At 46.6% G+C, this 12,857-nt stretch overlaps 1 protein-coding gene and 1 pseudogene across 1 annotated transcript in view; both read right to left on the reverse strand.

Annotated features, from left to right (window-relative positions):
• Positions 1-10,042, reverse strand: part of LOC117188420 — a 28,147-nt gene extending 18,105 nt beyond the window's left edge. The window contains exon 1 of the mRNA XM_033392279.1: positions 9,677-10,042. Coding sequence (XP_033248170.1) covers positions 9,677-10,016 — 340 coding nt within the window. The 5' untranslated portion in view covers positions 10,017-10,042. The remainder of the gene's footprint in view (positions 1-9,676) is intronic.
• A 79-nt stretch (positions 10,043-10,121) lies between these two features.
• On the reverse strand, positions 10,122-11,322 carry LOC117188418 (annotated as a pseudogene).
• Between the last annotated feature and the right edge of the window lie 1,535 nt (positions 11,323-12,857).

A 12,857-nucleotide genomic window follows, 5' to 3' on the forward strand; every position in this document is an offset into this window, starting at 1 on the left:
CGTCGATAGAAGTACTCCTCATAATACCAGGTCCCAGGCCAGGCAAAACGATGCAGCAGCCATAACCGCTGAAAGAGTTAGTAGCATGGTTACACAGGCCATCAGCACGATGCAAAACGAGGTGGTAGCCCAGCTCACGGACAAAATGGCTCAAATCATTCAGTCCAGCATAGCAGCACATTTCCAAGAGACTGGCAATAGCATTCCTCAAGGGAATAGACGTGGGGAAGCGGATAATCCGGTCCAACAAAATATTGACAGAGAAGGGGAGGAAACATTCCGACAGGGACTGAATAGTCAGTATTCAGCACAGTTTCCGAGCTACGACCGTCCAAGCAGTGCAGTCTCAGATCTGAGTCAGCGACCGGACAAAGTCGCCCATATCCTCAATAGTTGGAAATTACGTTTTAATGGGACCCAAGAAGGATTGAGCATTGATAATTTTCTCTATAGGGTAGAGGCTTTGACGCAAAAGACTCTCGAGGGAAATTTTCCAGTTCTGTGCAGTAACGCCAGTCTGCTTTTTGACGGAAAGGCCAGAGATTTTTATTGGCGTTACCACAAGACTTCCGGATCGATGAGATGGGACCGGTTATGCCAAGCCCTAAGAAAGCAGTTTAGGGATTCTCGAACCGATGTGGATATCAGAGAAGCGATAAGGGACAGGAAGCAAAAAGAACGAGTGGGAACGTTGTGAGTTGCTGCGGACACCGCAACTCTACGGTTATACCCGATACTAAGTCAGTATAACTCTCCTCCGGCAGACGCCGCTTATATTAAACGACACGACAAAGAGTGCGTGCGAGAGAGACAGAAAATCAGTCTGAGCGTGACGTCGGGCGCTGCGTAGCCACTGCAAATTGATTTGTTCCTATTGGCTATAAAAATGATCTGATAGATATGGTCATTATCTATGATTCTGCGTTTTTAGTTTTCTCGAATGTGCAATATTGTGGATGCAACAGATTTTCGTCTTTTGTGGGGGCGGAAGGGGGTGGGGCGAAATTCTGAGATATACGTATTATAGTGAGATCTAACAGAAGTGCGGATACCAAATTTGGTTACTCTAGCCTTAATAGTCTCTGAGATTTGTGGATGCCCCAGATTTTCGTCCTTTGCGGGGGCGGAAGGGGGTGTGGCGAAATTTGGACACGAAACGGTCAAGGTCCGATATCACAGGAGTGTGGATACCAAATTTGGTTGCTCTGGCTCTTATAGGTTCTGAGATCCTTGAACTCATATTTTGCAATTGACAAAACCGACCATGAAACCTGTGTGTTAGAGAGAGACAGAGCGAGAAAGAATGAAATGGTTTTCTTGATTCTGGCTATAATCATTATTCGATCTGGTTCAGATTTTGCACTGTAGAAGATATGGTCATCCTCACCGATTCTGCGTTTTTGGTTTTATCGTATCTTTAAAAATGTGGATGCCACATCCACAATGTGGATGTCGGACGGACGGACGGACGGACGGACGGACGGACAGACGGACAGACAGACAGGGCTCAATCGACTCGGCTATTGATGCTGATCAAGAATATATATACTTTATGGGGTCGGAAACGATTCCTTCTGGACGTTACACACATCCACTTTTACCACAAATCTAATATACCCCAATACTCATTTGGAGTATCGGGTATAAAAAGAAAATTTCGATTCCTTCCACGACGCCCTGATACAGCTGATGGATGATTTGGAAACTCCCATGTCAGAGAAAGCGATTGTGGAAACTTTACGGCGCAATTTGCGACCTGAAATTAGACATGAGCTCCTGAATGTCCAAATCGACTCCGTAGAACGTTTGAGAGAAGTCTGTCGTAGAAGGGAGGGTTTTTTCGACGACGTTAGGCGGAGTCATGGGTACCAGAAATTGATTCCTTTCCGGAAACAGGTTGCGGAATTGGTAGAGGAAGCCCAATTAGAGGAGGCCTCCGAATTCTCGGATGTAGAAGAAGAGGACGAGGTGGCAGCCATGGCACTGATTTGCTGGAACTGCCGAAAGGAGGGGCATCGCTACCACGATTGCGATAGCAAAAGGAAAATTTTTTGCTTTGGGTGCACCTAATAAATATAAGCCGTCGTGTAGCAAATGCCAAAAAAACGGCAAAGTGAACACCCAGCCTCGCCAGCCGGTCAGTGTTCAGCGCAAGCAGTCGAGTGCAGAGGCGAAATCCCAGTAGGGATACTTAAAACTACCGCCCAGCTTCCGTCTTAGAAACAGAATCCGACATACACCAAGCTTTAGTCTGGCCACAACTAGTCCATGCCAGATCCCATTCGCTTTTCACCAACGACCAACCCAGTAATAAGTCCCTCACAAGGAGTGCAAGAAGGATGAGAGCGTTCCGGCAGGCGGCGAAAGCGATAAATTGCATTCGTTACAAGCAGAAGGACAAGCGTCCATATGCGGAAGTTCGCCTGTTGGATCAAACGGTCCTTGGTCTATTGGACACCGGAGCAGCTATGAGTGTTATAGGCGGAAAGTTAGCAGAACGCGTAATCCAAAGCCGAATTCATTTTAAGAGAGGAGTTGTAAATGCTTCCACTGCGGATGGACGGTGGCAAGAGGTAGTGGGACGACTGCGGACACCGGTGCAGTATAAGGGTGCAGTGAAGGACCTTGAGCTGCACATTATTCCATCGCTCAGCCAGGACTTGTATTTAGGGATCGACTTTTGGTCAAGCTTTGATTTATTACCACCCAGCATGTCGCTGGCAGAGATAGTTCATGAACCGCTGAACCTCAGCCGAGGGGAAATGGACCAGTTGCAAGTGACCATCAATTTATTTCCTTCGTTTTCCGTTTCCGGTCTAGGAAAGACGGCTCTGCTTTCGCATTCAATTGATGTAGGTGATGCAAAAGCCGTGAAGCAGAGACACTTCCCTGTATCTCCTGCGGTAGAGAAATTGTTATATGCGGAGATAGAGCGGATGCTCAGCTTAGGGGTGATAGAGGAATCCGATAGTGCGTGGTCATCACCGGTAGTATTGGTGCAGAAGCCAGGAAAGGTGAGGCTATGTTTAGATAGTAGGAAAGTTAACGCGGTGACCAAAAAAGACGCGTATCCGTTACCACAAATTGATGGGATTCTAGGACGTCTTCCTAAGGCGTTGTTTATTTCGAGCCTGGATCTTAAGGATGCCTATTGGCAAGTTCCCTTAGAGCCGAGCTCACGCGATAAAACAGCGTTCACGGTTCCGGGGAAACCTCTCTACCAGTATAAGGTAATGCCTTTTGGTCTCACTAATGCTTCGCAGACCATGACAAGGTTGATGGACAAGGTAATTCCGGCCAGTTTAAGAAATGAAGTTTTTGTGTACCTGGACGACCTTTTGATTGTGTCGGACAGTTTTGAGTCACATCGGGGGGTGTTGAGTGAAGTGGCAAGTTACATAAAAGCGGCAGGGTTAACGCTGAATGTGGAGAAAAGCAAGTTTTGCATGAAGTCAGTGCGGTATTTGAGGCATATAGCAGGCGAAGGGGTGATTCGTACAGATCCGGATAAGATTTCGGCCATGTCCGATTTTCCTTTGCCAAAATCCCTAAAGTCTCTGCGTCGCTTCCTAGGTATGGTAGGCTGGTACAGGAAGTTTATAAGCAACTTCGCATCGGTAGCCGCGCCTCTCACGGACTTGCTCAAGCCCAGACAGAAATTTTCAATGACTCCAGAGGGTCAGGAGGCTTTTGAAAAGTTGAAGGAGATGCTTTGCTCAGCGACAGTTTTGCGTAGTCCTGATTTTAGCAAACCATTCTATGTTCACTGCGACGCTAGCAAGACAGGCGTTGGGGGAGTGCTGGTGCAGAAGACGCCGGAGGGGGACGAATATCCGATTGCGTTTGTATCGAAAAAACTCAACAAAGCCCAAAAGAATTATTCGGTCACCGAACAAGAATGTCTGGCCGCAATAGTTTGCATAAATAGGTTCAGAGCTTATATCGAGGGGCATGAATTTACTGTAATCACTGATCACGCCTCTTTAAAGTGGCTCATGTCACAAACTGACTTACACTCACGTCTAGCCCGATGGGCATTAAAGCTGCAGAGTTTCTCGTTTAAAATCGAGCATCGTAGCGGCAGGCTTAATGTGGTTCCGGATGCTCTTTCTCGCGTAAATGAGGAGGAAGTGGCGACTCTAGACGCGAGCAATGGGTTGTTGGTGGATTTGGAATCGCCAGAATTCAAGGCAGAAGATTACGTGGAGATCGTAGAAAGGGTTAGGGCCAATATTGATAAGTTGCCAGATCTCAAAATTGTAGATAACTTGTTGTATCGTAGGTCAGATCACGCAACAGGAGAGGTGCTACATGATGTGTTCATTTGGAAACTCTGGATTCCTCAAGGGTTAGTGGTTGACGTTTTGCGTAACGCGCACGACAATCCACTGGCTTCCCATGGCGGCATTCACAAAACCCTAGAAAGGATACGGCGGTATTATTACTGGCCTGGTTTGGTTGCCGATGTGAAGAAGTATATCCAGGCTTGTGATGTCTGCAAGACTACCAAGGCCCCCAATACAATCCAGAGACCGAAGATTGGAATTGCGCCCGAGTCACAACGTTTCTTCCAGAAATTATATGTAGATTTCCTGGGGCCATATCCCCGTTCAAGAAGTGGACATATAGGCATCTTTATCGTCCTCGATCACTATTCTAAATAGTGTTTAAATAGCGGCGTCTGCCAGAGGAGAGCCATACTGACTAAGAAGCTGGTACAGTTGACCGGGGCCAAGAAGAAGATTCTGCCACCGCCGCCGAAGACAAAATACACATGGGACATGCTGCGCGAGCCACCGATGACGAGGGCAAGGTCACCCACAAGCGTCCGCCAGCACCCACCTGGAGTCGCAGTAAGTTAGCGTTTTCTTTAGCCAGTGTCTGATCAAATCTAAAATTTTGTGACCCATTTTCAGGCCATGTACGCGGCGAAGCGATTGCCATGCAGAGCCACTGTCCCACCGATGTCATCGACAGCTTCTTCTCGGTGGCCCCCACCACTCCGGACCTGAAACTGATTTTCCCCAACATCGATCCCAGCCAGCTGAAGCGCAACTCCAGCGTGCTCTGGTCCACGCCCCCACGCTACTCGGAGCTCCCAAAATACTAGTTATACACAAACACATATGTATATAAAAAAATAATCCCCTGTTTTTATACCCGATACTCAAAATGAGTATTGGGGTATATTAGATTTGTGGTAAAAGTGGATGTGTGTAACGTCCAAAAGGAATCGTTTCCGACCCCATAAAGTATATATATTCTTGATCAGCATCAATAGCCGAGTCGATTGAGCCATGTCTGTCTGTCCGTCTGTCCGTCTGTCCGTCCCCTTCAGCGCCTAGTGCTCAAAGACTATAAGAGCGAGAGCAACGATATTTTGGATCCAGACTTCTGTGATATGTCACTGCTACAAGAATATTTCAAAACTTTGCCCCGCCCACTTCCGCAACCACAAAAGGCGAAAATCTGTGGCATCCACAATTTCGACGATACGAGAAAACTAAAAACGCAGAATCGTAGAAGATGACTATATCTTCTAGAGTGCAAAATCTGAACCAGATCGTATAATTATTATAGCCAGAATCAAGAAAACAATTTTATTTTTTCTCGCCCTGTCTCTCTCTAACACACACGTAGCATAGGCGGCTTTGCTTAGAGTAAAACATTAGCGCCTAGATCTCAGAGACTATAAAAGCTAGAGCAACCAAATTTGGTATCCACACTCCTAATATATCGGACCGAGACGAGTTTGTTTCAAAATTTTGCCACACCCCCTTCCGCCCCCGCAAAGGATGAAAATCTGGGGATATTCACAAATCTCAGAGACTATTAAAGCTAGAGTAACCAAATTTGGTATCCGCACTCCTGTTAGATCTCACTATAAAACGTATATCTCAAAATTTCAACCCACCCCCTTCCGCCCCCACAAAGAACGAAAATCTGTTGCATCCACAATATTGAGGATACGAGAAAACTAAAAACGCAGAATCATAGATAATGATCATATATATCAGACTGCTGAATCTGGATCAGATCAGATCATTTTTATAGCCAAAAGGAACAAATCAATTTGCACTGGCTACGCAGCACCCGACGTCACGCTCAGACTGATTTTCTGTCTCTCTCGCACGCACTCCTTGTCGTGTCGTTTAATATTAGCGGCGTCTGCCGGAGGAGAGCCATACTGACTTAGTATCGGGTATAACTGTAGAGTTGCGGTCTCCGCAGCAACTCACAACGTTCCCCCTCGTTCTTTCTGTTTTGTTCTATGGAAATATAAATGAATTTGGGTCAATTCAATTTGGGTTCGTTGGTATGGTCCGGCGATCCGCAATCGTCGGCTATGATACCTAGTAATGTACATTTGCCGAACGAGATTCTTTTCCTAGATGACTGTTTTAGTATGGGCTTATCCCAAGTAAATAATGTTTTTAATAGGCTAAATAAGATTTTAGACTTAATTTTTGTTAGTTCGGATATAGATTGCCATGTTACATGTTGCGAACTCCCCATCACGGAATGTGACATGCATCATATGCCGTTGGAATTCTTAGTCAATTTCCATTTTTATTCGCCCTGGGCGGAACCATATTATGAATGCTTCTTTTCTAGTGTAAGCCTGAATGCTTGTGTGGTTGTAGTGGTCGCTTGTCGGGCGGATAGGAAAGCATATTTGTGTTCTTCGCCTGAAAGTATGCCCGATGGTATTTGTACAATTTATATATTTATGTACATAATATATATATAAATATATTTATATATATTATATTGTTTATACAAGTATATATCACACCTCACCGAGATACTTATTAATTATTAAGTTTAGTCCCCATAGTTAGTGTATAGTTAGGTTGGCTTAATTTCTTGTTGTGGTGTTACATGTTAAATGTTCCTGGTCGTGTGAGGGCTAGCGCCATCTAGGGTTGACATTAAGAATATGCTTAAAAACGAACAAAAATCTCCCCACCATGTCCATAACCATTCAAGGTGAATGGCGAAGGATCGTGCAAAGGCAGATCCGGAGAACAAAATTTTTGTTGGTCAGTAGATCCGCCCAAATCTTTCTTTCTCCTCGTGGCCGTACAAGCATTCAGTTGCGCGGTGAGAAAAAAAAAATAATAAAAATAAAATTAAACCGCCGTAAATAACCGTGGTGTGAAACCAAAGTGCACTCGATCGGGAAAAAAGAACCCAAGAAAGCAGATTGGGCTCTAATCGAAAACGTGAGTACCGGCCTTCGACAGTGCTAGGAGCCTCGAAGTTAGATTTTCCGACTTTTTCTGTAGTTTCCGCTTGGAGGTGAGCAGCCCCAACACAAAAAAAAAAAAACACCTGGAGAAAGAAGGAATTAGCACCTCAACCCCATCCCCCTATTTTCGCAGTGCCAGTTCCAACCGGGTAAATATGTGCATGGAGTAACTGTTAGAAAAAGTAGCCTGATCAGTATTTTCAAATTCCACATTAGAATCGGCACTTAGTTTGGGAATTATCCAAAAGCTGCAGCCCGAGCTTTAAGCCCCCACACTACGAACCAGCTGATCCACCAAGTCGCGGGCAGTGAACTTTGGCTGCGCGAGACGAGGACAGCCGTCTGAACGGGCTTAGTGCGGCGAAGTGGCGTAACCGTTTCGCATTCAAAACCGGGCCAAGAAACGGAAACCGGTGCTTGCAGTCAGCGTAGGACCGAAGCCGCTTAAATGTTCCTACCGGGGGGGAAAAAAATAGTGCACCACGTGTGTACATAACCTCCCGGCGACCCCTAGTGGTATCGCCTCTCTTGTTCTTCTCGTGATTCGGCCTTACTGTTCCAAACGTTTATTTAAGGTGCAGTGGAGGCCAGCGTTTGTCTTATGTGCACGTTAGTGTCTGAATGGCTGAATGAAAACTGTAAGAGATGTGCTCACATACATATGTATACACCGCCCACTGAAAGCCACTGAGGCCAGTAAGATCCCACCGTGACTCGCATTCCCTTGAACCTCGCAGTCCGTTGATATGTCTGTTTTTGTGTAGTTGGATATACTTGGTGTTAATTGTAACAGAAAAAAAAACCAGAAAAAAAACCCACCAACACATGGAAAGTTTGAAAATGCATTTGATAAAAGCTTAAAAGTTTGAGCTTAAAAGCGTCCGCTCGTCCGGGTCCCCTCCGCGAGCTTATGCCATGCAGCACGCGCTGTACGATTTTGTTTTTGGTTTGCAGGTAAAAGTTTAATGCACCCACACACAGCCACACGCCCAGCTACGAAAGATCTTTCGCCGCGGGAACACAAACAAAAACTGAGTGAGCTTTATAATATACCAACAACATTGAATTTTATTGCCTCCCAAAATTCCGCGAGCGTGGCAAAAGCTTCGTTCTTTTTTGCTAGAGCTGTTTGTCGGTCGTTGACCTCACACTTTTAAAGAAGTCACAGCTGATTGGCCTTCTGCCTTTACAATACGCTTGGTAGAACGAATAGTATGTCCAACTACTCCCTGAAGCCGATGTGCTGGGACATGTGTACCTATATTGCGCTATAGTATTATCTTTCTATCTAAGGAAAAATCATTAGTTTATATCGCACTATAAAATATCGTATATGCACTTATAACTATTTACACTTATCGTATTTATTTATCTAAATATTCCCTAGTAATAATAGCTATATCTCTTGTGACGCTTTTCGTTCCTCCTTTTGTCCATTTAGCCTTGTCTTGGAGTTCTCGGTTAGTGTTTCTTTTTTTCTTGTAACATGAATATAGTATCTGAATATAGTTTCTAATAAAATGATTGTTAAGATGAATATGTGCTAGACGTTACCGCAGTTGGGGGAACCATGCCGCTCGTGAGCGAAATAGGATGACCAATACCGGACACTCCAGGGATCCTGATATTATTATTGGCTCTTTCAGGATCATGGTAGGGTGGGCGTGGCACGACTCCGTGCCAGCAAAACAGAGATGTCCGCCGCGGTGGTAGATCCCTACTCCTTCTCTGCACTATCTTTGCCCCACTATACTTTCCGTACCCCTAACGATCCTTTCCTTGTCTGTCCCCCTCCCATTCCCAAAAAGAGTACGCGAATTTTAATAAAATAATACCAGCAGGAGCGAAGCAACCTAACTGGAGGGTTACCCCATCCCCATCCCCATTTCCGACCAGAGATCAGCCGTGGAAGCGAGCGCGTACTCCTTCTCAGTTAGCCGACCACCAGCTTCATCGTGCGAAGATTCTCTTCGTTACTCGTTACATGGTTCGGTTGTCCTTCTTGAAGATAATTTAATTTTTATTGGGCCAACATCGAAAATAAATGAAACAGAGATAAACAGATAAAGGTACATAAAATAAAATCAAACATAAAACGCCAATAAAAATTCCAAATTCCAAAAATATAGGTACATTTTAGTAGTAATTTCGATAGATAATCTCATCGTGGATTCGGCCACATGCGACTTTCACGTGGCGACGGGAGCTTCAATTGATTGCCAAATCGAGGCCTCTCCTCCTGATTGACCGCCTGCTTTGACGGTGTGTTGGCGGCCGACGCCACCGAATTGTGGTTTACGAGGACATGGCGAATTCGTGGCACAGCCACGCGATTGCGCTGATGCTGAGCCCCGCCGACGGGCAGCACTGAGGAGCGACTCGTGGGCACAAATTCGTCATAGGAGATCCCGGCTTCGCGGTCATTTTCAGTGGTCTCATCGGTCATATACTCGGAATCGCTGGGCGATCTTGTATCCGGCACCGCTGATTTTGTGCGTGGCTTCTTTTTCGAGCGTGTGCCAAGGCTGCGTCTGCCCAATCCCCTGCTGCGACGCAATGTGTTGTCCAGGACGCGGACCCGCTTTAGTGGCGACTTGGACGCCTTCAGCTGGCTGTTGGCCAGCCGATACCCCGAAGAGCTGGCGGCAGCTGATGGATTTAGTCGCTTGTGCAGATTCCCAGTGCTCTTGGTCATATTGGGAGTGATCAGCTGGATTGTTGGGGTCTTGCGCAACGACATTGTCGAGGTCGACATTGAGGACATGTTCTTCAAAGTTCGGGGCGTGCGAGGGGCCGTTGAACCGGCAGTCGGCGGTGGCATCATCAATTTGCTTCTGCTGCCCGTCCTCGTGGTGGGCGGGGCCTTCTTGCGGGCCGAGCTCTGCTTGGCCTGCCGATAGTTCTCCCATTCGCCAGCCATCAGCTCCAGTATGTTCTCGCCATAAACCAGAAACGGGCCATGCGATTGCACCTCATAGGCGTGCACCAGTTCAGTGATCTGCTGCTCAATCTTGGGCAGCTTCGAGATGGCCTTGCGTTCCTTTTCCTCTTTAAGGAGCTGGCCGCCACGATTTTTGAAACGATTCGGCTCGTTGGCCTTTGCCTCTAGAGCCTGCATGCGGGACCAAAGTTCTGCACGGCTCTCGTACAGATCGAAAATCTCCTTGTTGCACGTGTAGAAGCTCTTCAGATCATGCAGCTCCAGCTCGTGCAGCTCCAACAGGTCTTCGTTGTAATACTTATTGTAGTAGTTGGAGAAACGCTTGCGCTCCTGCTGGCTCTTGAGCGTTAGATCCCACCACTTGCTTATCTCGACGCGCAGCTGCTCGATGAACGTCTTGAGGTTCTGGCTGCGCAGTGCCTGGCAGCGCTGCAGCTCCGAATGGAGGATGTCATAGGTGCGCTGCGTATTCTCGGTGCACTCGCGCACTCGACGCATTGTGGCTCAGATCGTTCAGTAGGCGATCCTCTGCATCGGTCTGGGGCATCAGCTCAAGCATCTTCATGTCATGCTTGATGGCCTTGCGCAGCTGGTCCAGCTCCGTCTGGCGCACTGCGCGCTGAGAGCGCAGGTTGTCGAGATGGTCGCGAAAGCCGTCCATCTCATCGGGCAGGGGCAGCGGGTCCGCCAGTAGAGGGAGCGGCAGTGCGCCCAGCTCTTCGCAGAGCTGCTCCTGCTGGAGCAGCAGCTCCCCGATCTCCGCCCGACGTTTCGAGAGCTCCTCGCGCAGATGCTCAATGCTTTTGTCCAGCTTCAGCTGCCATATGATCAGTGGCACATCGTCGGGTCTCTGACCAATGTCCACCGTCTCATGGAGGAGTCGGGTGAGGTCGCTGGCCTCGGCTCGGAGTGCGGCTATGTCATCCAGGATGGCCCCCCCAGGATGCTTCTCCCGCGACTCGGTCAGCAGATCCGTATAAAAATTATCCGCGTGCGCCTTGAGTTTATGCAGAAAGTCCTCGCATGTCTTCGGCTCGAACATGAGGGACCACATTGAATGGAGCTGCTCCACATGCTCGCCAGTCATCTCAAGGATCTCTCCCTTGATGGAGGTTGGGTCAACCATAGCCAATAGGAATGGGTCTTGTATTCGCGAATGGAAGGAATTTATGTGATGTGTGCAGGATTTCGATTGCACAATGTGTTGCTCAAGGAAAATGCCTCCGCACAGATAAGTGACGCCTCTCGTGTTGGCACAAATTGCACAATGAAAATTTTGTGTGCTTGATTTGACTCATGCCTCAAAGCACAAAACAAGTTAATTCTGATTGATGTGCGGCCAAAAAAACACCTACTTTATATTGCAAATAAGTTCCTTCAAGGTTTTCCAGTTGTAAAGATAATTAAGGATGAGAAATGTGTTTACTAAAGCAGAATGCCACCGCACAGACTCGAATGACGCCAGACAAAATTTCGGTAAATTCAAAATGATGCTATTAGGGATAATATGTTAAATGTTAATTGGGCTTCTGTTCTCTCGCATCCTAGTGTAGACACGTCCTATAATGTTTTCCTGCATACGGTCCGTCGTATTATTGGTAACAATGCTTCCAAAAGGGTGCATGGCTCCTATAGACTGCCGTGGTATACGAAGGGTCTTATGAAATATAAGAATCTTCGTAATAAGTACTTTAAACGATTTGGTAAGACCCGGGACCCTGTAGATTGGGCAAGGTATGTGCAACATAAGAGGGAGTTTGCTTTTTTAGGCAAATTTTTGTATAACCAATATATTGCCGACGTTGAGAGGGAACTTTAAGTCAATCCCAGGTCTTTTTGGCATTTTATAAAGTCCAAAAGGTCAACGAGCTCTCTTCCTTCCGTTATGAACCTGGGCAGCTTGAGCGCTAATACGGATAATGGTATAGCAAACCTTTTTATACCCGATACTCCAAATGAGTATTGGGGTATATTAGATTTGTGGTAAAAGTGGATGTGTGTAACGTCCAGAAGGAATCGTTTCCGACCCCATAAAGTATATATATTCTTGATCAGCATCAATAGCCGAGTCGATTGAGCCCTGTCTGTCTGTCCGTCTGTCCGTCCGTCCGTCCGTCCGTCCGTCCGTCCGTCCGTCCGTCCCCTTCAGCGCCTAGTGCTCAAAGACTATAAGAGCTAGAGCAACGATGTTTTGGATCCAGACATCTGTGATATGTCACTGCTACAAAAATATTTCAAAACTTTGCCCCGCCCACTTCCGCCCCCACAAAGAACGAAAATCTGTGGCATCCACATTTTTAAAGATACGATAAAACCAAAAACGCAGAATCGTAGAGGATGACTATATGTTCTACAGTGTAAAATCTCAACCAGATCGTAAAATGATTATAGCCAGAATCAAGAAAACAATTTCATTCTTTCTCGCTCTGTCTCTCTCTAACACACAGGTTTCATGGTCGGCTTTGCCAATTGCAAAATATGAGTTCAAGGATCTCAGAACCTATAAGATCCAGAGCAACCAAATTTGGTATCCACACTCCTGTGATATCGGACCTTGACCGTTTCGTGTCCAAATTTCGCCACACCCCCTTCCGCCCCCGCAAAGGACGAAAATCTGGGGCATCCACAAATCTCAGAGACTATTAAGGCTAGAGTAACCAAATT

This window comes from Drosophila miranda, chromosome 3, assembly GCF_003369915.1.
Source record: "Drosophila miranda strain MSH22 chromosome 3, D.miranda_PacBio2.1, whole genome shotgun sequence".
In the NCBI taxonomy this organism is placed as follows: Eukaryota; Metazoa; Arthropoda; class Insecta; order Diptera; family Drosophilidae; genus Drosophila; species Drosophila miranda.